At 36.4% G+C, this 25,828-nt stretch overlaps 1 protein-coding gene across 1 annotated transcript in view; it reads left to right on the top strand.

Annotated features, from left to right (window-relative positions):
* Positions 1–25,828, top strand: part of LOC100893704 — a 32,803-nt gene that overhangs the window by 6,332 nt on the left and 643 nt on the right. Inside the window, exons 2-11 of the mRNA XM_003730447.3 lie at positions 1,395–1,428; positions 3,700–3,975; positions 4,782–4,982; positions 6,285–6,464; positions 6,576–6,810; positions 13,677–13,902; positions 15,209–15,431; positions 15,607–15,695; positions 17,432–17,587; positions 22,971–23,136. Coding sequence (XP_003730495.3) covers positions 1,395–1,428; positions 3,700–3,975; positions 4,782–4,982; positions 6,285–6,464; positions 6,576–6,810; positions 13,677–13,902; positions 15,209–15,431; positions 15,607–15,695; positions 17,432–17,587; positions 22,971–23,136 — 1,786 coding nt within the window. The remainder of the gene's footprint in view (positions 1–1,394; positions 1,429–3,699; positions 3,976–4,781; positions 4,983–6,284; positions 6,465–6,575; positions 6,811–13,676; positions 13,903–15,208; positions 15,432–15,606; positions 15,696–17,431; positions 17,588–22,970; positions 23,137–25,828) is intronic.

The raw sequence follows: 25,828 nt of genomic DNA, 5'->3' as shown, positions 1-25,828 counted from the left end.
TCCTTCTCTCTGTCTCCCCCAGCTAGGGCTGGTTTTGTTTACGAAGCGCCCGTCAGGAGAGTACACGATAGAGTACACGATAGAGTACACGATAAAATTGACGATATCGTGAACTTTATATCGTGAACTTTTCACGATAAAATTCACGATATCGTCAATTTCATCGTGAAAAGTTCACGATAAAGTTCACGATATCGTCAATTTCGTGAATTTCTTCGTGAAAAATATGCGATAAAATTGACGATATCGTGAATTTTATCGCATATTTTTCACGATTTAGTCTATTCGCGATGTCCCTTCAGGGCCACCATATTTATTTCTTAATGTGCACTACAAAATACAAAATATTTAGACTGTTAATGGGGGTAATAGAGGGAGAAACAAAATTACACTTGGAAAAGATATTAAATTAAGCATTTCCTCGCTCATATATAAAGATTCTTTTTCATTCCCTTACTCCTTGAATTAATTCAAATAAAGGAAGACATAATGTGATTTGTATATAATCGATATCGCAAACATAATTATGTGTAGGCCAATACTCGGGCATGATTGGCCGTTGAAGACGTCGGCGGATATGAGAGTTCGCTGTACAAACAGTGATCGCTCGTATGAAGATTGATCGGATGACCTCCTTGCTAACATGGCATCAACCATCATCGACAGGAAGGACGAAAGCTTATCCCGTCTGGCGAACGGAAATCAAATGTTCGCATAACGACATCGTTGGATAGATTTCCTTAGCCTAACTTGTTATTCCCACATTGCAGTTTGTTATTGGATTCGTTGGATTTAGCACTTAAAGGCACACTGTCCTACTTGTAGCTACTTGCTCCCTCTATATAGAAAACTTCCCCAATCGGTGCCTGTTTGTTCCCCATGATCCTCTTTTTCTTATGTTAAATAAGAGCTGAGTTAATGAGATAGCCACCTGTCGCAGTGACCTCGCTGGCTCGCTGGGTGGTCTAATCCCTTCTAGCTGAAGTAGTAAAGTCTGCCTTTAAGCCACCTGTCCTCGCCCTCCCCTTCCCAAACACACATACGCATACACACACCCAAAGGAAAACACGAAAATAAGATACTCGCATAACAACATCGTTGTATAGATTTGTAAATGGAGACGGCTTCAGAATTAAATATAAGCTTGGATTGCGCTCGATTTATCTTGCTGTTATACTCACAGGAAATGTTGGTTGAAATCAACTCTTGCAAAATGCAGTTATAAGTATTAATATCATATTCGCCCAAGGGTTTAAAAAAAAGTTTTTGTTCGGAGTAGCATCCCGATGTTGCTCTTTGGTTTATTAAAAAAAAAAACACTTTCCCACACGAAATCTGGTTGTTATAGGCATTACATTGTAATCTTACTCTTATATTTTCGTCTTTCTTTTCAGCGATGGGTGGTTTTTCAAGGTGATACACAGAATGGTAAGTATTCTATGATTTTAAGATGAATTCGATATTGACCACGCCCCTCTATTTCTTCCCCTCAAAGATAAACACGTCGGTGTTAAAATATCATGAGCTCAGATGGTTTTATTTAGCTAAGAAGGGAAGCTAAACAGAAATCTTAGTAAAGAAAGATTAGAGAATAAAGCGTAAACAGACGGAAGTATCGTTCTTAGGTATGTGAACAACAAAAAAGTTGTAACTAATGACTTTAGATTTATACATGTATGTTTGTGAAGATTGTTGATGAAAAATCTTGAAATAAATTGTATGAAATATCATGGCCGTGGGAAAGAGGCCTTATTATAGCGAAAATCATGAAACAAAATCGCACATTTTCTATCAACGGAGAACTATCGCATTTATAAAAACATTTCTTCATAATAAGAATTACAGAAATAACGATAGCTTTTTTTAATGGTAAAAGAAAGCAGCTGTAACCGCAGCCCTCCCCGCACCTCCCACCGCCCCCGAGGGAATAGGCCAATAGTAATCTTATCTCTCCTGATTAATTTTTCTAAAAGATAAATCAATTTGTCTATATCATGAAACCATGATTGCATGGGTTCTAGTGTATACACGTCATTGAAAGGAGAAAGAAAGTCCTGCATGATCCCGAAATTGCGGGTCATGCCTTATACTACACATATCATAATTATGTTCAAAAACGTTATGATTTGCTTTAAAGATACTATGTTCCTTTTGCAGCCAACCTCAAAATCTGTAGAACTTTGCAGGAATTATGAATATGTCATGTATGTCATAATCTGTGAAATTTAAACGTCAGCAGTGTCCTAATATTCAAATTATGCCAGGAAACCCGTTTACTTGCTAGACTTCATATCACTGTCACACACTATTGTCAGTATTGAGTGACTGACTGGCTTTTTCTTCTTCTTTGGTTATAAAATACATAAAATGAGCTGTAAAGGATTTGTCTACATCAATAACCCACTTCTTGTAATGGCCAAAATTAAACTGATTGAATCTTCGCGCAGCATAAAACGTACGACCATGCGGTACAATTGTCTGAAAATCAAGACTATTACTTTTGGGCTCTATAGCCCTAAAGTCGATTTGACAACTAGTAGTCGTTATTTTTCCACTTAAAGACATTTTCAAGCCCCATTTTTTGAAGGGAAGTTCTAAATTAGTATTATCTTTCAAATGCCATTGGAATTTAACCTTTTCTTTTTGGGGGCCTGCAAAAGGGACATAGTACCTTTAATATTGCACAGTTTGTACTGTCTTGTTACGTGGGCAATCCCAAGGTATTTTCCCAATACGACACTGACGACATGAACAATTTATATATACCTCTCATTTAGCTTGAATTAGACCAAATATCATGGAAAATTATAATTGCATTGGCAAATCAAGTTCATTATTTCATTATGTGGATGTATCGGGTTCTTGTGGATACGTCATCGGACTGTGGTGGGTCATACAGTTCGCCGTTCGAGTCCTTTGGCAAGACATTAATCTACATTTTCCACACTCGGCCCTGGTGAAGTACCTAATGGAAATGAAATGCTAGAGCGGCAAAATGGTAGCCATGCAATTAAGCCAGAGTAATTCAATTCAATTCAATTCAATTTATTTCTCCACAAATGCAAAACATAGGAAAATACATAATACAATACAATAATAGAACATGTACATCATATACAAAACGACTCCATAAGAAGCAATGAATGTTTAAAAAAAAATCAGCACAAATAATGATTGTGAAGCGCCAAGAGTGTCAAGTCTGAGTGAAAGCACTATACAAGAACCCACTGTTATTTTTTATTTATATCATTATTATAATTACTATTATCATTATCATTGTTAATTTTACTATCATTATTTTTACTATCATTATACGTCGTAACGTGGGAGACAGATGATGACCATCTACTTTAAATTTGGTTAAACGATGGTTTGTTTTACTTGACTTTTAAGATCGAAAGCATGTGTTTGCTTATGCTTAAAGTTAGTAGGCAGGGGACCGATGCGACGGCTTTAAGACAGTCCTCTCCGATGGACGTGGTATTGAGGATTAACTAAAGGGCACTAGTGCACCGACTTGGTTTCGAGACTGGAACCCCCAGTTATACGAGGAAAATGAGCTACCACTGGGCCATCACACCTCCATACCTTGCCATCGTATGAGTTATCTATGTTACTATATCGATAAGTAAATAGAATTAAAGGCATGTAATTTGAATACTCGTGGTTGATGTGTCTCTAAATTTACTCATCCTGAAGGCTTGTTCCAGCTGAAGATCTTCAAGAAGATGGACGAGAAGATCTTAAAGAGTGCTTACACGGTCAACAAGGACACCTTCATGGGCACCGAACGGGGCATGATGCAGCGACCTGGGAAGCGCAAGTCGCCCATCGAGTACTGGGCCATCATGCTGGCAGCCGACACCATCCTCTTCCAGGAGTCCAAATCCGTGTCACGTGATCTGTTCGTCAAGAAGATGGCGTCGGAGGATCTGGCCACCTGGTACGCATTCATAAAGTCACACTTTTTCAGCGGTAAGTGCGATTTAATGGATTTCTACATGGTTATATCCACCCAAATCATTTAGAATGTCCCATATTTGATTTTTCTTCTTTCAGCACTGTGAAAAGGTTAGGCAATATTTTCCAACACTTTGCCCACCGTTGTGCCAATAGTCAACCCAACCATCTATTGGGCAATACTTGCATAATAATTGTTTCGTATTTTGCCCAACAGCTGGTCAAGATTTTCCCAACAAGTTGGCTACCGTAGTCGGGCAGTTGAAGGGTCATATCTTTGCCCACATTTTGGTCAAAATATGAAACAATTATGCATTTGTGAAGTAGGGTACTTACGTTTACCAATACCATTGGGCAAAATATTGCCCAATAGATGGTTGGGTTGACTATTGGCACAACGTTGGGCAAAGTGTTGGACAAGTATTGCCCAACCTTTTCACAGTGTGGCTTGTAGCATTATTGAACCAAATGATAAAACCTCGCGAAATGTGTTCTATACACTTGGGAAAGTAAGTAATGCAGTGTTTTTAAAATGGCCTGTGAAATATCTTGAATAGAATCTACACTAAAGGTATAATCGAAAATGATTGTCAATTTTGATTTCCATTGTTAACAGATTTTATTGAAACGTACGTTGAATCACAGAGTAGACACTCCAAACTGTGGATTTTCATGGCGTACTCGGTAGGACTGCAAATTATAGGCCGACTTTAACACTGTTTTCACGATGTGTATTCCAATCAATTTTCTTGGCAAGTCCTCCTCAGGCTGATATCACCTGTTCTTTCAATATTCAATGATCATTTTCATACCGATTGTAGAAAGTTGGACAGTGTTTCCGCTGAAGGGCATTGTAGCGCCAGAGTTTCGAATGGCCCTGCACGTGACACACCACGCGATGTGTCTGGCCACTCTCAGCCCGCCAAAATGCTGCAACGCCTGGGATCTGAAGAGAATTGCACAGTTCAGCATCCAGGAAGAAACACTCGGGTTTCACATTGACAGCACGGGAAGCGACGCGGGTAAGAGAACTTTGCCTTAAAGGTGAAATTCAAAGAAAATCACAAATATGTCAACTAATGTATCACTAGAAACTGGTAAGCTTTACAGATGGCCATCGTACAAGTTTGAATTCAACTACATATCGGGCGATTTATAAAAATACAAATACAACCACCTCCATAGCAGCTGGGATATTCGAGAGATTCGCCGGAAAAATAACGATGTTTTAATGACGTCACTATATGGACCAATACTGCCCAAGCAGACGACATCCCATAAAGAATGAACATAATTGCAAAGGAGAGCTCTTCAGGTGCTATGCTGGGGTGTATTTAAGCGTTTTTTAATTTGTAATAATCATTACTTCGAATGTTTCCAAGCATTGAATTTTGATATTAAACCTTGTCGAATCAAAGTTTCAACTTTGCAATAATGAAAATAAAGTTAGTTTTTAAAATCAATGAATATCTACTTTAAGCTTACACACGATGCGTCGTTAAACAAAAATTGTTGACGCAGTACTGCGTCAATGACCTCTGACCATAGCGCTCGATCTCTTTGACGCGCAATCGTACGTAAGGTGAATGCAATATCAAGAATGGTCGAAATGACACCACTTAAGCATAATGGCTTTAGACAACCGTCTCCCGCACACTTAGGCCACGGAGTTACTACTAGCCTTATCACCGGACCATATCCTCAAACAATAATGATACCGCCTATTTTACTGGACTCTCAGAATAATGATAATTCCGGGATAGTTGGTATTTAGTGTATAAGTTCTCAAGGTGAGTGGGATAGGTAGTCGTCCTGTGTGGATTATTTTTCTCAGGAAACTCTTCGGGGGTTGTAACTATACCAGGGACACTTGATAAACATACTGGAGGATTTTATTCACTCGGATTAAATAGATTGAGTGTTCACTGTACATTATGTACCATGTGAACCCGTTGTGCTTTAAAACCTAGCATCCTTAAGATAGTGCCGAAGATAATTATGTATGCAAATATACATTTATACTGAACGATTGAACATGCTGAAGGAAAGTCGACGAGGCGTCTTGCCAAAACATGGTCCTGCAATCAACTGCGGTTTCGAGAAGAAAAAAAAATCGTAATCTTATTTGAGATCGGTCACGCGTGGCCTTTATGGTACTCTTTATGCATAGGACGTGATGAAGAAACATAATTAAATACCATTATATTTTTATTTGCGAACTGCCTGCCACAAACTTAATTGAAACGAAAATCAGAGCCAGTAGCGAAAACAGTGTTTCTAAGTAGTCTTTCTCTTTCTTAATCCCCACATCCCTTCCCCTATAGGATACTGCGAGCTGAAGACGGAATCCAAGAAGACAGCTGGAGAGATCTTTCGAATCCTGTCTCGCCACCACAGTAAGGGGTCCATCAGAGGGGCACTCCCTAAGCTGCCACCCATGGAACCAACCGTAGCACCCCCTCTGCTTTTCATGAGGCCTGATCTTAAACCTGGCGCCATTCCCGGTAAGCAGAACGATCGGCTGGGATGGGGTCAGTATTTTTGTTGTTGAACTCTATCCATAGCGTTAAAACACATAAGGCGTGATACTGAACCTCTTTTTTCTCCACTCCTAGGACCCGAGCGCTACACGGCCTCTCCGTCTCGCCTGAGAAGCAGGCCACCTCAGCCTCCCATACCGCATCCGGGTGCTTCACCAGATCCCCTGACCAATGGCCGCCACTGTGATTCTATCTTAGATGATAGCGACCTCGATGAATGTGAGGTTGAAGGGCTCCATGAGGAAACGCACGTCGACATGCTCTCACTGATGATGTCATCAGATGATTCAGATCGGGATGAGATCACCGCGTACGTTAACACGTGAATCATTATTTGATTCCGAAATTGCTTGACGACTTAGGTTCTTTGTGTCAGGTCTTGAGAAGTTATACTGCTTTCCGTCCAGCAAAGGAGGGCCATGAGTACATTCTGTTACCTCGATCGGAACTTAACTTTGACTCTTTAATGTTAAAGATCAAGAAAAATCTAATAACAACAAAAACAAAACAAGGTGAAAAAAGTAACAAAAAAAGAGGACGGAGGATGGTGAGAAAACTGTGCTATTTAAAATCGATTTTATATAAAAGTGAAAAGGGAGGATGAGCCGGGATTCAGACACTCAAACAAAGCTTATTCGACTCTTGATTTCCTGGCTTCAGTGACATTTTACTCAAACGTTGAAATTGAATATTTTAAGATGCATGTACAATTTTGAAAAATGATTGAAACGGGCTTGGAGTGTTTGTTCACTGATTATTGGGAGCACAATGTTCAAAGAATGTACAAATAGCAGTTATGGTTCGTTGATTTAAAAAAAAAGCTTTGTAACGTGTGAATATATTTTCTTACATTGATAATTATACAGATTGAATTAGATATAAGAATATATTTTATGAACATTTCTCCTGAGATAAATATGTATATTTATTGTAATGAAACTATTACAAAGGTGTATATATCATGATGGAAATATGTGCCAAAGTCGCATGGCCTAATTGTTTACAAATTCATTATTAAAGGGGAAGTCCACCCTGAAATTAAGTTAGTTTTAATAGGAGTAGAAAAATGAGAGAAACAAGTCAGTGAAAGTTTGAGCAAATTCCGATTAAAAATAAGGAATTTAGGATTTTTGAAGTTGTGATCAATCAAATACAAATTGGCCACTCTATAACGTATCAATCAGAGCTCAACTTCCATTTGCTCAGTACTAAAAAAATCTAAAATTTTCATTTTCCCTCAAGAAAAATTTCAACCATACATGCACCCTAAATATAATAATTGCAAATATGTTTCTATACTCCCCCTGCAAGGAACAAATATATATTCCGTCATCAATAACGAAGAAAACATGATTTTATGGAATATTATGCACAAAGCAAATGAAGGAGAGCTCGTATAATAAGTCACAGAGTTGCCAATTTGTATTTGATTGATCACAACTTCAATAATTCATAACTTTCTTATTTTCATTCAGAATTTGCTCAAACTTTCACTCACCTGATTTTCTTATTATTCTGCCTCTATCGAAACAAACTTATTTTGGGGGTGGACTTTCCCTTTAATATTGTGTCTCTATTTTTATTGATTGAGGTGTGCTGTTTCTTCTATGTGATTATTTATAGCTGTTGAACATTTAATTCGTTAGAATATCTCATGAATTAAGACGGATCAATCTGCCGAAAGTTTTGCCGAATAATTCCTAACCAGCTTCACCATCCACAAATTATTGAAGTAGTAAACCCTAATCCAAACCCTGAACTATTCAAAGTATTAAAGGATCCATTATTTACTGTTAATATAACATTCTCATGCTTAGTATCCAGTATATACCGTTGGAATAGATGCTGCACTATGGCATCGATCTTTTGTAAATTAAAGGTTTTTTATCATTGTATATTATGCAAGTATATACCAAACTTTACTTTTGAAGTATCTTATGTATATAAGCGTCGGAAATTACTGTACAATCTTTACAATCAAATATATTGACGTTGTCTGCTTCATGCAGTGGTAGATACAGTTTGAATTATTGTTCATTCAATAAATGACACTGAGTTAAATGACTTTACTTTTCGAACATCGTATTTCTTTTTAATAGTGTCTTCCACAAATCTGAACATTTTAGGGTGATTCCAATAATTATGGGCGGAAGATTATAGTTATTTCTTGTGAATTAATGAAAGATTGCAGAGTCTTAGAAAACAATTTAATAATACAACGTGTAATAAGATATAAGAATTCAAACTTGTCGATAACAGAAGTGACATCAATTACATATGATATTCCTTAATGTATTATATATATATATATATATATATATATATGTGTGTATATATATATATATATATATGTTTGTGTGTGTTTGTGTGTGTGTGTGTGTGTACACGCAAACATAGTGGCATAGTGTGGGCTTAGTCATGGGGGGGGGGGGCACCAGTTTTAGTGTTTTAGTCATGACACCCTTTTAAATCAATTTACACCAGATAAAATGTTAACCAAAAATAAAATTGGTCATCTCGCCGCCAGGAATCATCCTGAGTTATCGACTTTGCGAGAAGAGAAGTGAACGAGGGAACTTAGACACTCTGTTGAGATATAAATTTAATTTCGATATTAAAAAAATACAATTTATAAGTGTACATTCGGGCGCCATGCTGCCCGAACATTGACGATATTCGGGAAGCATGGTGCCCGAATATCGTTGTATCATCGTTTGGGGATATTCATGGTCTTCGCTATCTGAACAAACTATCCCGTTTCAAATTTTTGCGAGCGAGCGAAGCGAGCTAGGGAAAAACTTTAACAATTTACTATCTTTGAAATCGTATATTTCCTCATCAAAATACCTAAAGTAATATACATTTAAACATCTTGGGGTTTCCAATACTTTGTTTTCATGAAGTTTACGATTTTCCAAAACATATTTTAATATAACTAAAATTCTCTCGGGCGCCCCGGTTTAAAATCGCTGAAATAGATTGATCAGGCCTGAGAGGTTATACCCTTGCCTCCTAGAAAAATGCATCTTTGAAAAATACTAGTTTTGACATTATCTTGGTTTTCTGCGGTTGGATATTTTTGTAGGTTCTCCATTGTTAAAAAACTTACCCATGACTGGATTTTATTTTATTCTTAGAAATTTATTGTAAAAGTATATTGAGTACAATTTTCGTTCTTTCTTCACGCTAGGGGATTCATCATGATTTAAAAACAAACAAACACTCGCCCATACCCCACCCCCTCCCCCTAAAAAAAAAATTAAGAAAAAGAAAAAGAAAAAGAAAAAAGCTATGTGGCATCTAATTGTTAAACTTTATCCACATGCAGCTATAATGTTTATGTATTGTTTGTTGCTGTTTGTTAAGCCTCGCTTGTGTAGGACTTGACAATAAGAGTTCAACAATATTTCTTGAGAAAGAAACCTTAGGACATTGTATTCTTTTAAGAAGGCGGTTAAAACTATGTTATTGTCTAAGTATTGATCCTGTCGTGTGTTATTCTACTGTATTCATGTTCGCATGTAAAGTGATTCAACAATGATGTGTAATCGTCCATGACCTAGCGTCGTTTATCCATCCATGAATGAACATACATTCAATCAGCAGATGTATTAGATTTATTGTATTATTATCAACGCTCCTTCTCTTCCCTTTCCTTTTCTTCTCTGCAAGTCACTCTTTATTTTTTTTTATTGCTGTATCTAAGTTGAGGGCGGCGGGCACGTCAAGCTATTTTGCTTACCTCCTGCATCTAATGTATGTTAATTATGCATTCAATATATTTGTTTAATTTCGTTTATTATCTGTATAAAATTATATACACTTAAAATATTGTATGAAACCATATTATGTTCATGAAAATGTATGATGAAGAAAAAAAAAGATGCAAAAAACAATAAATCAAATCAAATCAAATAGAATATTACACTGAGCCTTGTAGAGCTTTGTGTACATGAACACTCGTAATAGTTCTTTGAATCTGTCAAAACTTATGAACAGTCTGTACGTAAGTTATTTGCAACCTTATACACTCTTGTCTCTCTTTTATAAAATTAAAAAGCCGAGCCTAAAGTATTTAGCGTAAAACAAGAGTTATTAAAAAGTTCCCGTCTTATGTAGTAGTAACTTCCGTTAAAAATTATTGCTTGTTAATGGAAAGTCAAGTATTGCATATTTTTTTTCTTCATTTATCAGTGTTAATTGTAATTAGAAATTACTAATATATTGTTAATCAAGGTTTAACAACAATTTTTGTAAATCGCTGTCTATACTATTTATTTCAAATGGTAGGGCTAACGTATAACTAATTCAAATATAGTTTCATTTCCCAATAGATTATTGTTTTGTTTGCGTTTTGAATAGTAGAACTTATCGCATTACAGAAGGAAATAAGGAGACATGAAAATGGATGTCAGTAAGAAGGCAGTGTTCAGATGTCATTTTAAGGAATTGAGTCAATGAAGGCAAATAGTTTTTTTTTTAAACTGTCATCATCATTCCTTTTTTCTCATTTATTTGTACAATTTTGTACATTTATGGCTGTTGAAAAAGGAAATGAAATTATGAACTTAAATATGGGGTGCGGGTTTGCGCCGGCGTAAGTGTTTGTGTGTGGGTGGGTGTGTGTGTATCTGTTTTTTAATAACATTTTTTTCTTGCAAGTAGACAAATTACAAGACATGATTGATATCGCTTAAATTAATATATTGTAATAACCTTTTTAATGTCAGCCTATTGACCCTTATGTATTGAATGAAGAAGCTGAGTGGAAATTAATCAATGGAAACCTTATCTATTAAATTAACAGTCTATAAGACATATGCCCACTAGATAGAAATTGATCCATTATAGCGTCTGACACGTATGTACAAATCAAATATTAAGAGAGTCTGCCAAATATTTCAAATGAAGTGACTTTTGTTTTGTTTTTTAATAGATTTATTCGTGAATTTTTTTTTGATTCGATACCCTTGAGGTGTGTTTGTTCTAGTTTTCGCTTGCAAACCGGAAAACATACTTGCTGAGAGCATTTTGATTTTAACGAATATTTGATGTTACGGTTAAACGTCACGATACTCCTACAAGCATTTTAAATTTACCTAGTACGTAATGAGCACGTTCAATGATAGTCGAGATGTCACTCAGATCAGTTTCTTTTGTCTAGTTAAATCGAGAAATAGCTGGAAAAAGATTCTTTATTCTTTTTTAAATAGAAAGAGAGAGAGAGAGAGTGGAATAGATAGTTAGAGAGGTAGAGAGAGAGAGAGTTAGAGAGAAAGGGGGAGGGGGAGGTGACAGGTGAGAGAGTGGATAAAGCTATTAGGTGCCTCAGGAGTAGTTCTTTAAAGTTCTCTAGACAGTCAGCTTACTCTGAATTTGTTGGAAGGCTGTTGAATTCAGGTATAAAGGGTAGGGCAAATGAAAACTTGTCTATGTCGCTCCCGGCTTGGTACATGTGGAGGATCATGTCATGATTCTTCCATGTTTGCGATTGGTGATTGGAAAATAGAGCTGGTCGAAAAACCGTTGTTATATTTTGCACCAGTCTACTAGCCTTGTAGATAGAACAGGCCATTGACATTTGTGGATCATTCCAGGCACACTGCTGGTTCTCTTGTAGTCTCTTGCCTAGAGACGCTGGACCCTTTCAAGATCCTGGACATCCGAGATATTGTAGGGGATCGCAGACGCTGAAACAACACTCAAGAAATTAGGGACATCACTTCATTTTTGTTATAATTGAAATGTAATAAACTCATTAAAAAAATGGAAGAGATATCGCCAGAGCAAACTCCAAACTATACATCTGTTTTGTTACCCAACTCGGAGTACATGTGTTATTCGTCTGATCCAGGTATATATACGACTTTCATCCTAACTCTGGGAATCGCTGGTCTGTTGTCATTCAGTACTCTACTACTCATTCCCTGCTATCGCCAATTTCGACAACGTCGATTTATATTTCAGTTTAATATTGTCTTAGCAGATTTCAGCACCACCATTGCAGTCGCTATCGTAACCATCGGTTCTTCTTTAGGCAACCCAGAGGTAATTGTAACAATTTTATATTCTTATCTTTTTTTAAAGACCATAGTAAGGTGTTGGTTTTAAATGTTTTTCTGTTTTTTTGTTTTAGTGTTATATTAGTGAAGGCTCTTGACGCTAATACAAGAGGTTAGAGGTTAATTTCTCGCTCGTTGATTCCTAAAGTGTTTTATCCATTTAGCTCGTTTCGACCCAGGTGTATCACATGGGAACCTGGGAATGCTGGGGTATTTAAAATAGCAACCGCCCTTAGGGAATACAGTGTTTATAATGTTAATACTGATGAGGCTACCCTGCTTGGCAGCTGGATTTTTAAAATCAAAATTAACTTTAAAGGACATTTTATGAATCTATGATGTTGATCCTTTTCTGATGTTATAGTTTATGAATGATCTGATATAATTATGCTCCTCGTCGAATACAACGTAGATATTTCTACTCATGAAAATATTCACACTATTCAACGAATGAAAATCATTCATTATTTGTTTTATAAAACATCACAAATTATATCTAAAAAATATCCCCCCAAAATATATAAACAAATATATTTACACAATTTATGTGAACAAATTAATTTTAAAAATGTATTAACAAAATATATATATACAACCCCTATAAATCTTGAAACCCCTATAAATCTTGACCCTCCCATTTTATTATGGAACGCAAGGGGGAGACCCTTCCAGGTAGCACTACGCGTGCAGTGTGAGGGAAGGACCAACTTGTGAGGATCAAGGTAAACGTCCTGGTCTACCTTCAAGCTGGTAGGGGTTGTGAGCCATCTGACTTGTTCGGTTGGTGGCGGACAGACCAGGGTGGCTAGGAGAGAAGTGTCTCATCCGCCTAGTGTAACTATATGAGCGAAACTGCATGAATGATGGAAAGCCTAAATAGCACCAGGGTTAAAGCCCCTGATAACACTAACCAGCCATATCGACCGACGTGCCTGCAAACTGCAGTGCATGATGATGCATCATTTCCAAACCAAGTTGGAAGAGATCATGTTGATACCCCAAAAGAAAAAACGGCTCTACTACCAGCAAAAAAGGTATTGGCATATGGAATGTGCGTACTCTAAATCGAGATGGAAAACTAGACATTCTACTGAACCAATTGGAAAAATTCAAGTGGGAAGTTTATTGGAGTCTCAGAGACTCACTGGAAAGAATCAGGAGATTTCACCGAGGGAGGATACAAAGTACTGTGTGCTAGCGAGGAAGATGTACACAGGAGAGGCGTCGCTCTGATCCTCAACAAACAAGCACAAAAAGCATTCCTGGGATATAACACCATATCCCCTAGACTGATCTCAGCCAGATTCCAAACACAGGTTGGAGCCTTCACAATAATCCAGGTATATGCACCGAACATGGCAGACAGAGAGGAAACGATAGACACATTTTAAGACCAGCTTCAACAAACAATAGACGACACTCTAGCTAACAAGGACATACTGATAGTGTAAGGTGATTTAAACGCAAAAGTAGGGAGAGACTGGGACACCTGGAAGAACGTCATAGGACATCATGGATACGGAGAAATGAACAACGACGGGAGAATCAAAAACAAGATAGACTTTGTCATGGTGAACAACAAATGGAAATCAAGCGTCCAATGCGCTAGAAGTTTTCCAAGTGCTGATGTGGCTTCAGATCATCAACTGGTTATCTGCAATTTCAAGCTACGATTCAAAACTAAACCCAAACAAAACATAATGAAGAGATACGATGTGTCGAAACTGAAAAATGAAAACACATCAAAAAACTACCAGGCCATAATCGGAGGGAAGTTCGGACCGTTGCTTGATCACTCTGATACCCACCTAGACATAGATAGCATCTGGGAAAAGATCAAGCAAGCATTTAACAGCACAGCAAAGGATGTTCTGGGAATGAAAAAAAATAGACCGCAGAAGGATGGATCTCACAAGAAGTACTAGATCTCAGCGAAGAACGCAGCAAAATCAAACAAGCCAAACAAAACGACCCTTCACTGAAACCAAGGTACAACTTTCTGAATAGAGAGATAAAGAGGAAGACTAGGGGCTGTAAAGATGCGTGGCTCCAAGACCTTTGCAGTAGAGTAGAAAGTGCACACCACGCTGCTAAATCAAAGGAGGTCTACGCAGCAATTAAGAAAATCACCAAATCAGCATCAAAGAGAATGCAATCAGTTAAGAGCAAGACAGGGAGAACTCTAACAGAAAAATCAGAAGAAAAAAAGTGATGGCAAGAAAACTACGACGAACTATACAATGAACACAACCCCAAAAACGACACAGTAGCAAACAGTCTACCCAACAGCTTTTCAGATGACCCAGAGCCAAACATACTGAAGGAGGAAATTAAAAGTGCAATAAAAAAAAACTTAGTGAGGATAAGGCACCCGGCTTTGATACAGTCACTTCCGAAGAAATCAAAGCAGCTGGAGAAACAGGAACAGACACCTTTCACTATCTCTGCAACCAAATATGAAAGTCTGAGAAATTCCCGGAGGAATGAGGAAGAGCAATAATAACCCCGATCTATAAGAAGAAAGATAAGCTAGACTGCGGCAAATACAGAGGTATCAGTCTACTGTCCCATGCAGGAAAAGTACTTACAACAATCCTACAAAGAAGAATTCTCAAAAGAACAGAAGAAACCCTCTCTGAATCCCAGGCAGGATTCAGACCAGGCAGGGCTACGACAGACCAAATATTCACGCTAAGACAAATAGCTGACAAATACCTGAAAAAGAACAGAATCCTGTACTGCTGCTATATTGACTTTCAGAAGGCTTTTGATTCGGTATGGCAGAACGACCTGTGGAAGGCGATGGGATGTTTTGGATATCCAAGCAAGCTGATACGACTGTTACAAGCACTGTATGAACAACCCCAGAGTAAATGGAGAGCTGTCAGAGTGGTTCAAGACAACCGTAGGAGTCAGGCAAGGGTGTGCCATCTCCCCACAACTTGTCAATATACTCCTCGAGCTAGTTATGACCATGGCAATGGATGAAGTCCAAATAGGAGCCAAAATTCAAGAAACCTGCATAAACAACTTACGTTTTGCAGATGACTTCGTCTTGATAGCCGAGACTCCAAAGGAACTGCAGACACTGGCTGATAAAGTCTACAAGGCAAGCTGTGACCTTGGTCTCAAGGTGAACATAGCAAAGACAGAAGTGCAAGCTATTAGCAAAATAAAGTGCAACCTCAACATCGACAGGTGGAAGATTTTGTGTACCTGGGAGGGAAAATAGCAGAAAACGGCTCAAGTACAAGTGACATTAAGAATCGTATCAGGAAAGCAGGGGCAGCTGTCCAAAGGCTAAATAACATAATGGACATCAAAAAGCATTAGTAGCCACACGAAGATGTAACTGTACCAATCACTCATCCTCTCTATACTACTTTATGGGGCAAAATCTTGGACAGTTAAAAAAGAAGATAGCAACAGGCTTCAAGTGTTTGAAATGGCATGCCTTCGTCGCATAATGGGGGTGACAAGACTAGATAAGATCCGTAACACACACATCAAAGAATCCCTCAACCTCGATCAAGATGTTATGGACAAAGTCCCTACTAAAAGACTCAAATATTTTGGCCACGTCCTAAGAATGAAACCTACAAGATACCCCAAAATTGCCGTGGAAGGAAAGGTCACAGGAAATCGACCCAGAGGCCGTCCACCCAAAAGATGGCTTGACTGCAAAGCAAGATCCATACCAAGGCTGTCAGATGCATCAAGACTGGCTGCGGACAGAAAAACTTGGCATACCATCACCATACAGAAGCCATCACGAGGCCCCTGGCCTGCGTGGACGGCATAAGTTAAGTCAAATATATAAAATATATATCCCAAAAAGATATATCAAAAAATATATAAGCCTAACCAAAAATACGGGATTCATATAATCTGAATAGTACTGAATAGTACAAAAATGCACGGCGAATATAACCAAAAATGCACGCTCAATGACGCAGTCGTTCAATAGATTATTTATTGAATATCATATGACCAAAAATCCTCCAATTAAATCACAAGTATCTACTTAGATGTTATATTAAAGCTCATCGGTACTAGTTTTTAGGAGGGATTACACCACCCTGCAAGGTCACTGGACAGGTGGTTATCTCATCAAATCAGCTGTCAATTAACATAAGAAAAAGAGGATCATGGGGACCAATGGTCACCGATGAGGCATTGTTTTCTATATAGAGGGAGCAAATAGCTACAAGTAGTTCAGTGTGGCTTTAAAAGGGTTGATAAAGGATCGGGAGCAAGAGCCATAATTATACGACTGTGAAGTGGTAGTGTGTACTAACCCTTGTCAGTCACCATGCATGAAAAAGGGTCTGAGCTAATGGAGCTTGGAGACTATACAAAGACCACATTCAATAATGCTTGTACTGTTCGCAACCAGTGACTGTCAGATATATACTTTGCTCAAGATTTTATGAAATTGTATTAAGTGTCAAAAAATAGTTTGAGCCCGTAGACTGGTGTAGTGGGGCGGTAGCAGGATGGGGTGCTGGTATAACGAACTCAAATTCCGCTTTAAAATATCCAAAAATGTCGGCAGGTTTTTTCCTCGAATAAAAATAATGTTTACCCGTTATTGTTTTATTCATGTTATGTAAATATATTAAAATGATTAATTAAATGTATCTGTATTGTATTATAACCGTATTGTGGAGCTGTCGTGATTTAGTGGGTAAGCCACTTGGCTCTCAGTCTAAGAGTTGAGGGTTCGAATCCCTGCCCGGTTCTCAAATGTCAGTCGCTAGGGTTAAAATAATTACAGGGTCCTCTAGCGGGGCACTGTTCTTGCTTCCCTTTAGGATAAACTAGTATTCATTATTGTTATTTATCCTTCACTCACAAATTTATCAACAGCCTCAGCTCGTTTGGCCTCTAATACGATTCATGGTTGTCATCGGAACAAATGTGTCCCTCATCAACATCTTCTTCGTTGCTGTCTATCAGCTCATCACCATTCGAATCGACCCCTTCGGTGTACGCAACATCATCACCTCTCCAAGATGCTTTGTCGCATGTATTGCATCTTGGTTAACTGCTTTGTCTGGAGTGAAATTTGTTAACAATGGCTATTACAATATAGATGCAGAACTTATCGCCACCATTTCGCAAATGGTATTTTGTTGCTTTACGGGTGCAAGTATTTGCCTGATCTATCACGCTGTTGCTAAGGATCCATGCAATGGTAACATCCAGATGATAGAAAGAAATAAAGAAAACAAAAAGCTTCTTCGGACATTTGCTTTAGTGTATGGAACAACTTTGATTTCGGCTACTTTGTCTCTAGCTTTATCGATCACATTGAATACAAACGGTATATATTATGACATATATGCCATCTCTATCTTAGATTGTCTGTACTTTATAGTAATAGAGTGTAGCATCTTGAATTTGATTACAAATTCAGTGGTGTATTGGTGGAGATTGAAAGAATTTCGTTCGATTCTATCTTGCAAGAAAAACAGGGTGGCTCCTATAAATATCGACGAAATAATATTGTAATTTGTTGTCTATTGATGAAAGATTCAAGATTCTGAAAAAAAACATATTTACGTTCATTTTTCAAATTTAATAAAATGGCATGTTATTAGTGTTGAGAATTTAAACTTCTTGATAACAGAAAATTAAATTAAGTACATAAATGATGACATTTGTATTTTGAGGGTCAATGGTACATTGCATATGTTTGCTAAATGGTTTATTGAAGCAGAAATTCACCATTTTTGTTCCTTTGAAAAATACTGTTTTTGAAAATAATCTTTGTTCTAACTACCCTTTTTTCGGTAAGGTATTTTTAGTTCTCCTTTGTCCTCTTTTATTCTTAGAGGGTTATTGTGAAAAAATATAATACATATCTATTTTCTACAAGCACAAAACTTTCTTTTTTCTGTCTATAGGGTTTCAATGTTGCCTGTGATTTAAACCAAAAAAAAATCAAAATAAAGGTAAGAAAAAAGAACAGCTACTTGGCATCTACTTACAAACTTTAATATCTTTATTCACGGTAATTTCTAATTTTTATATATCGTTTTTCTTTTTGTTGTTGTTAATTTATGACTTTATTTAAGTATAAGTTGAATATAATTGTTCAAAATATATTTTTTTAAAGAAGCAATCCAACTTCTGACCAAAAAAAAAAACTCTTATGAAATAGCTTATTAAACTAAGCCTTCTCGAATTGTGTAAATACATATATTTAGCAGTTATAGTGTTGGATCTAGGTTGTTCAAAGTCTTAATCAGCCAATTTGATAAAGTGGTCACTCCTCGGCCCAATTAAATGGGGATTTAATTTTTTTAGTTTTTAAGAGTGTAGGGACACTCAAATTAGCTCTTTGAATCTGTCAAATCTTATAAACAGTCTGCACATATTTGCAACAGTATACGCTACTATCACTGAGAAACCGTTCATATACAAATGATAATTACGAAAAGGAAACGACGCTTGATTAATCTTGTTTTCCTTACTGCAGAGTAGTTTTGATTTAGACAATATACAAAACCCACCACAACATAATAGCGTAAAACAAGAGTTATTGAATAACCCCACTGTTTTATGCAGTAGTAACTTCAAATTACAAATACTGCTTGTTGATGGAAATCAAATATTGCTTGAATTTCCATTTACAAGTGTTGATTACAATTGAAGGTTACAGGAATATTGTTAATCTACGTTTGACGATAATGTTGTAAATTACTGTATATAATAGTATATGATTCGTTTGAAATGCTAGACCTAACGTATAACCAATTTAAACATAGTTTCATTTCGCACTAGATTTATTTTAATGCGTTTTGAACAGTAAAAGTTATCGCATTAAAGACGTAAAAATGGAAACATGGAATTGGATTTTCGTAAGAAGGCAGTGTTCAAATGTCATTTTAAAGGTAAAGACCAGTATTGGAAACCCCCCATTTCAAAAAATGAAATGGAAGCTCTCATTACCAATCATGTGAAAGAATATGTTTTGACCAATACATGATGATAACAAATTTGCCGGGAAACCGCCTACTAATTCATATATTTGGTAAATTTGTTTCTCTCATGGTCTGTGAGAGACACAGGGTAGTCCCATATACATCTTTCTGTGTATAGTACTTGTAACTTTACGAAGAATGGGCCAAATTTCTTATCATTTTGATGATTCCAGAACCTTGCAGATGCTAGATGCTAGATGATCAACCTTTTCTGATCGATTCCACAACGTTTCTTTCACAATGCAATCGCATGACCATAACTGGTCTTTACCTTTAAGCAATTGAGTCAATGAAGACAAATATTAAAAGTTGTCTTCATCATTCCGTTTTTGTAATGTTTGTTTGACAACTTTGTACTTCAATGTGTTTTGATTCGTCATAGTTCTCCGCCACATGGGCTTTTTGTTCTATATATTTCTACATTTGTTAACTCGTGTTCTGTTGAAAAAGGAAATAAAGTTATGAACTTAGATATAAATTAGTCTTGTTTGCGCGGGCGTCTGTGTTTCTATGTGTGTGCGTGTGTGTGTGTGTGTGTGTGTGTGTGTGTATCTGTTTTTTAAGATTTTTTTATTTTTTTCAAGTAGACAAATTAGAGCTGTCGTCGTGATTGATATCATTAAAGTTGATAACATTGCAATAACTTCTTTAATGCCAGCCTATTGACCCTCATATAACTCACATCTTCCTTCAGACATTTAAATGCTAACTTTATTGGAGGAGCTCGTGCCTTTGAATGTTTGTTTTAAACAGATATATGGCGCCGTACAAATGCTGTGAATCATCATCAAATATTGAATGAAGAAACTGAGTGGCAATTAATCAATGGAAACCACATCTATTAAATTAGCGAAACGCGTAAAAACAAACATTGTGCCCTCCATAATAGAAATGAATTTCTTGTATAAGGCCTTCGATCACGAAATAGAAATTGATGCAATATAGCGTGTGACAGGTATGTTCACATCAAATATTCAGAAAGTCTGTCAAACACTTCAAACTAAAGTGTTAGCTGTCAAAAAATATATAGATGTATTAGCGAATTAATTTTTGTTCGCTATTCTTAAGGTGTGTTAGTTCTAGTTTTCCCCTGCAACCGGAAAAAATACTTGCTGAGAGCATTTCGATTTCAATGAATATTTGATGTCAAGATTTAATGTCACAAACTCCTTTAAGCATCATGGATTTACCTACGAGGTAAGCACGTACATTGTTAGCAGAGATGTCACTCAGATCAGTTCCCTTTGTCCAGTTATATCGAGACATCGATAGAAGTAAATTTTGTTTTGCTAAATAGAAGGAGAAAGAGAGGGGCAAGCGAGAGAGTAAGAGAGAGAGAGAGAGAGAGTGAAAAAGAGAGAGAGGGGGGGAGGAAGGAAGGTGACATATGAGAGAGTGCATGAAGCCATTAGATGCCTCAGGAGTAGTCCTTGGAAGTTCTCTCGACAGTCAGCTGACACTGTATTTGCTGGAAGGCTGTTGCCGAATTCAGGGATAGAAGTAGCTCACGGCGTTTTATATGTGGAGGATCATGCCATGATTCTTCCATGTTTGCGATTGGTGTTAGGAAAATGAAGCTGTAATAGGAATGGTAGAGAGACCATTGATATATTTTACACAAGTCTACTATCTTTGTAGAAAGAACTGCCACTGTAATTTGTGGACCATGCCAGTCACACTGCTGGTTCTCTCCGAGACGCTGGACCCCTTTCAAAATCCTGGATATCCAAAATATTGCAGAGATCGCAGACGCTGAAACAGCCCTCAAGAGAGAAGAAACTAGGAACATCACTTCAATTTTGTATAATTCAAACGAAATAAACTTGATTATAAAAAAAAATGGAAGAGATTTCGACAGAGCAAACTCCAATCTATAGATCTGTTTCGTTAACCGACTTAGAGTACTAATTGTGTGTTCCGTCTGATCCCCGTATATATACGACTTTCATTCTTACTCTGGGAATCGCTGGTCTGTTGTCATTCAGTACTCTACTACTCATTCCCTGCTATCGCCAATTTCGACAACGTCGATTCATATTCCAGATCAATATTGTCTTAGCAGATTTCAGCACCACCATTGCAGTCACCATTGTAATCATCATTTATTCTGTAATCCCAGAGGTATAATAGTAGCAATTTTTAATTCTTATCTTTTTTATAGACCTTTGTAAGGTATTGGTTTTAATTGCTTTTTTGTTTTTTTGTTTTTGAGTTATATTAGTGAAGGCTCTTGACGCTGATATAAGAGGTTCTAGATTAACTCCCCGATTGGTGATTTCTAAAGTGTTTTACCCAGTTAGGTCATCTTGACACAGGTGTATAATATGGGAACCTGGTAATGCTGGGGTATTGACTATAGCACGCACCCTTAGGGAGGGCAGTTTTCGTTAGGTTTATACTGATGAGGCTACCTATGAGTTAAATGATAGGTGAGATTACGTTTTCGCTTGGAAGCTGGTCTTTTATTAAGATTAAATTTAAAGGACATTTTATAAATCTATGATTTTGATCTGTTTCCGATTGTTAAAGTTTATGGGTTATCTGGCATAATTATGCTCCGACTTCATTCCGTCGAGGGCATGGTGTTAAGGTTAGGGTTGCAAGTGTGTTTTCTGTTATATTAAGAGTTAAAATTAATGGTATACAAATAATTATGTTTATGAATTTAATAATGCGAATATTTTCATGAGTTGAAAGATAAACGTTCGATTCAGAGTCCCGTTTAATAGAACATTAATCTTTCAACTCATGAAACTCGGCTGACGCCTCATTGAATACAACGTTAATATTTCAAGTCAAGAAAATATTCGCACTATTGAACGAATGAAAAACATTCATTATTTGTATTATAAAACATACAAAGATATATGTACCAAAAATATCCCCTAAAATATTTTGAAAAATGAATTAAAACATGTTTTTAAGAAAAATATATATACTAATATATATACAAAAAATATATCCCAAAAGAATGTATACAAAATATGTAACCAAAAATACGGTAGGCATATCACCAAAAATGAACACTGAATAGTACACAAATGCACAGCGAATATAACCAAAAATGCACGCTCAATGACGCAGTCGTTCAATAGATTATTTATTGAATATCATATGACCAACAATATTCCAATCAAATGACAAGTATCTACTTAGATGTTATATGATGAGGGTTAATAAAGGATTGGGAGCAAGAGCCATAATTATACGGCGTTGAAAGTGGTTGTTTATGGGCACAAAGCTAATGAGTTAGTGGAGCTAGGAGACTAAAACAAAGACCACATTCAATAATACCTGTACTGTTCACAACCAGTGACTGACAGAGAAATACTTTGCTCAAGACTTCATGAAATTGTGTTTAAGTGTCAAAAGAAAGTGTGAGTTTTATTTTTGTTCTTCACTCACACATTTATCAACAGCTTCAGCTTGATTGGCTTCTAACCCTAGTACGATTCATGATTGTCGTCGGAACCAACGTGTCCCTTATTAACATCTTCTTCGTTGCTCTCTATCAGCTGATCACCATTCGAATCGACCCCTTCGGTGTACGCAACATCATCACCACTCCAAGATGCTTTGTCGCCTGTATCGCATCTTGGTTAACTGCTTTATATGGAGTGAAAATAATGGGCAATGGCAATTACAATAGAGATGCAGAACTTATCGCCACCATTTCGCAAATGGTATACTGTTGTTTCACGGGTGCAAGAATTTGCCTGATCTATCACGCTGTTGCTAAGGCTCCATGCAATGACAACATCCAGATGATAGAAAGAAATAAAGAAAACAAACAACTTCTTCGGACATATTTTGTTTTAGTGTATGGAACAACTTTGATTTCGGCTACTTTGTCTTTAGCTTTATCGATCATATTGACACAAGACAGAACAAATGACATATCTGTAGATTGTCTGTACTTTTTAGTGATATTATGTGGCAACTTGAATTTGATTACAAATTCAGTTGTGTATTGGTGGAGATTAAAAGAATTTCGTTCGATTCTGTTTTGCAACAAAAACAGAGTGGTTCCTATAAATATCGACGAAAGATTATAGTAATTTGTTGACAATTGATGTAAGATTTAAGAATCTGACGAAAATTAATATTCAATTCTTTTTACAATGTAGAAAAATAGCATGTTATAACTGGTGATAAGTCAAAGTTGTTGATAACAGACAATTTAATCAACTACATAAATGATGTCACTAGTATTTTGATGGTCAATGGTACATAGCAATGTTTGGCTAACTGTATTATTGAAGCAGAAATTCATCATTTTTGTTCCTTTGAAAAATACTGGTTTTTAAAGATAATCTACCCACGGTTGTTTTTTTTATTTTATTCTTAGAGGGATGTTGGGAGAATATAATATACATTTATTTTCTTCAAGAACAAAACTTTGTGTTTTCTGTCTAGGGGTTTCATTGTTGCCTATGCTTTAAACAAACAAAAAAATCAAAATAAAGGTAAGAAAAAAGAACGGCTACTTGGCATCTACCTACAAACTTTAATCACTTTATACACGTTAATTTCTGATTTGTATATATATCGCTTTTCTTTTTGTTGTTGTTGTTAATTTATGACTTTATTTAAGTAGAAGTTGAAGATAATTGTTCAAAGCATATTTTTTTACAGAAGCAATCCAACTTCTGACCAAAAAAAACAACTCTGATGAAATAGCTTATTAAACTAAGCCTTCTAGAATTTTGTAAATACACATATTCAACAGTTATAGTTTTGGATCCAGCATGTTCAAAGTCTTAATCAACCATTTTGATAAAGCGGTCACTCCTCGGCCCAATTAAATGGTGATTTACTTTGTCTAGGTTTTTAGAGTGTAGGGACACTCAAATAAGCTTTTTGAATCTGTCAAATCTTATAAACAGTCTACACATATTTGCAACCGTATACGCTACTATCATTGAGAAACCGTTCATGTACAAATGATAATTACGAAAAGGAAACGACGCTTGATTAATCTTGTTTTCCTTACTGCAGAGTAGTTTTGATTTAGACAATATACAAAACCCACCACAACATAATAGCGTAAAACAAGAGTTATTGAATAATCCCACAGTTTTATGCAGTTGTAACTTCAAATTACAAATACTGCTTGTTGATGGAAATCAAATATTGCTTGAATTTCCATTTACAAGTGTTAATTACAATTGAAGGTTACAGGAATTTTGTTAATCTACGTTTGACGATAATGTTGTAAATTACTGTATATAATAGTATATGATTCGTTTGAAATGCTAGACCTAACGTATAACCAATTTAAACATAGTTTCATTTCGCACTAGATTCATTTTAATGCGTTTTGAACAGTAAAAGTTATCGCATTAAAGACGGAAAAATGGAGACATGGAATTGGATTTTCGTAAGAAGGCAGTGTTCAAATGTCATTTTAAGCAATTGAGTCAATGAAGACAAATATTAAAAGTTGTCATCATCATTCCGTTTGTGTAATGTTTGTTTGACAACTTTGTACTTCAATGTGTTTTGATTCGTCATAGTTCTCCGCCTCATGGGCTTTTTGTTCTATATATTTTTACATTTGTTAACTCGTGTTCTGTTGAAAAAGGAAATAAAGTTATGAACTTAGATATAAATTAGTCTTGTTTGCGCGGGCGTGTGTGCTTCGATGGGTGTGTGTGTGTGTGTGTGTATCTGTTTTTTAAGATTTTTTTTTATTTTCTTCAAGTAGACAAATTAGAGCTGTCGTCGTGATTGATATCATTAAAGTTGATAACATTGCAATAACTTCTTTAATGCCAGCCTATTGACCTTATATAACTCACATCTTCCTTCAGACATTTAAATGCTAACTTTATTGGAGGAGCTCGTGCCTTTGAATGTTTGTTTTAAACAGATATATGGCGCCATACAAATGCTGTGAATCATCATCAAATATTGAATGAAGAAACTGAGTGGCAATTAATCAATGTAAACCACATCTATTAAATTAGCGAAACGCGTAAAAATAAACATTGTGCCCTCCATAATAGAAATGAATTTCTTGTATAAGGCCTTCGATCACGAAATAGAAATTGATGCAATATAGCGTCTGACAGGTATGTTCACATCAAATATTCAGAAAGTCTGTCAAACACTTCAAACTAAAGTGATAGCTGTCAAAAAATATATAGATGTATTAGCGAATTAATTTTTGTTCGCTATTCTTAAGGTGTGTTAGTTCTAGTTTTCCCCTGCAACCGGAAAAAATACTTGCTGAGAGCATTTCGATTTCAATGAATATTTGATGTCAAGATTTAAT

The sequence above is a fragment of the Strongylocentrotus purpuratus genome, unplaced genomic scaffold (genome assembly GCF_000002235.5).
Source record: "Strongylocentrotus purpuratus isolate Spur 01 unplaced genomic scaffold, Spur_5.0 spur5_scaffold_14, whole genome shotgun sequence".
Lineage (NCBI taxonomy): Eukaryota > Metazoa > Echinodermata > Echinoidea > Camarodonta > Strongylocentrotidae > Strongylocentrotus > Strongylocentrotus purpuratus.
This window is presented reverse-complemented; position numbering and strand designations above follow the sequence as displayed.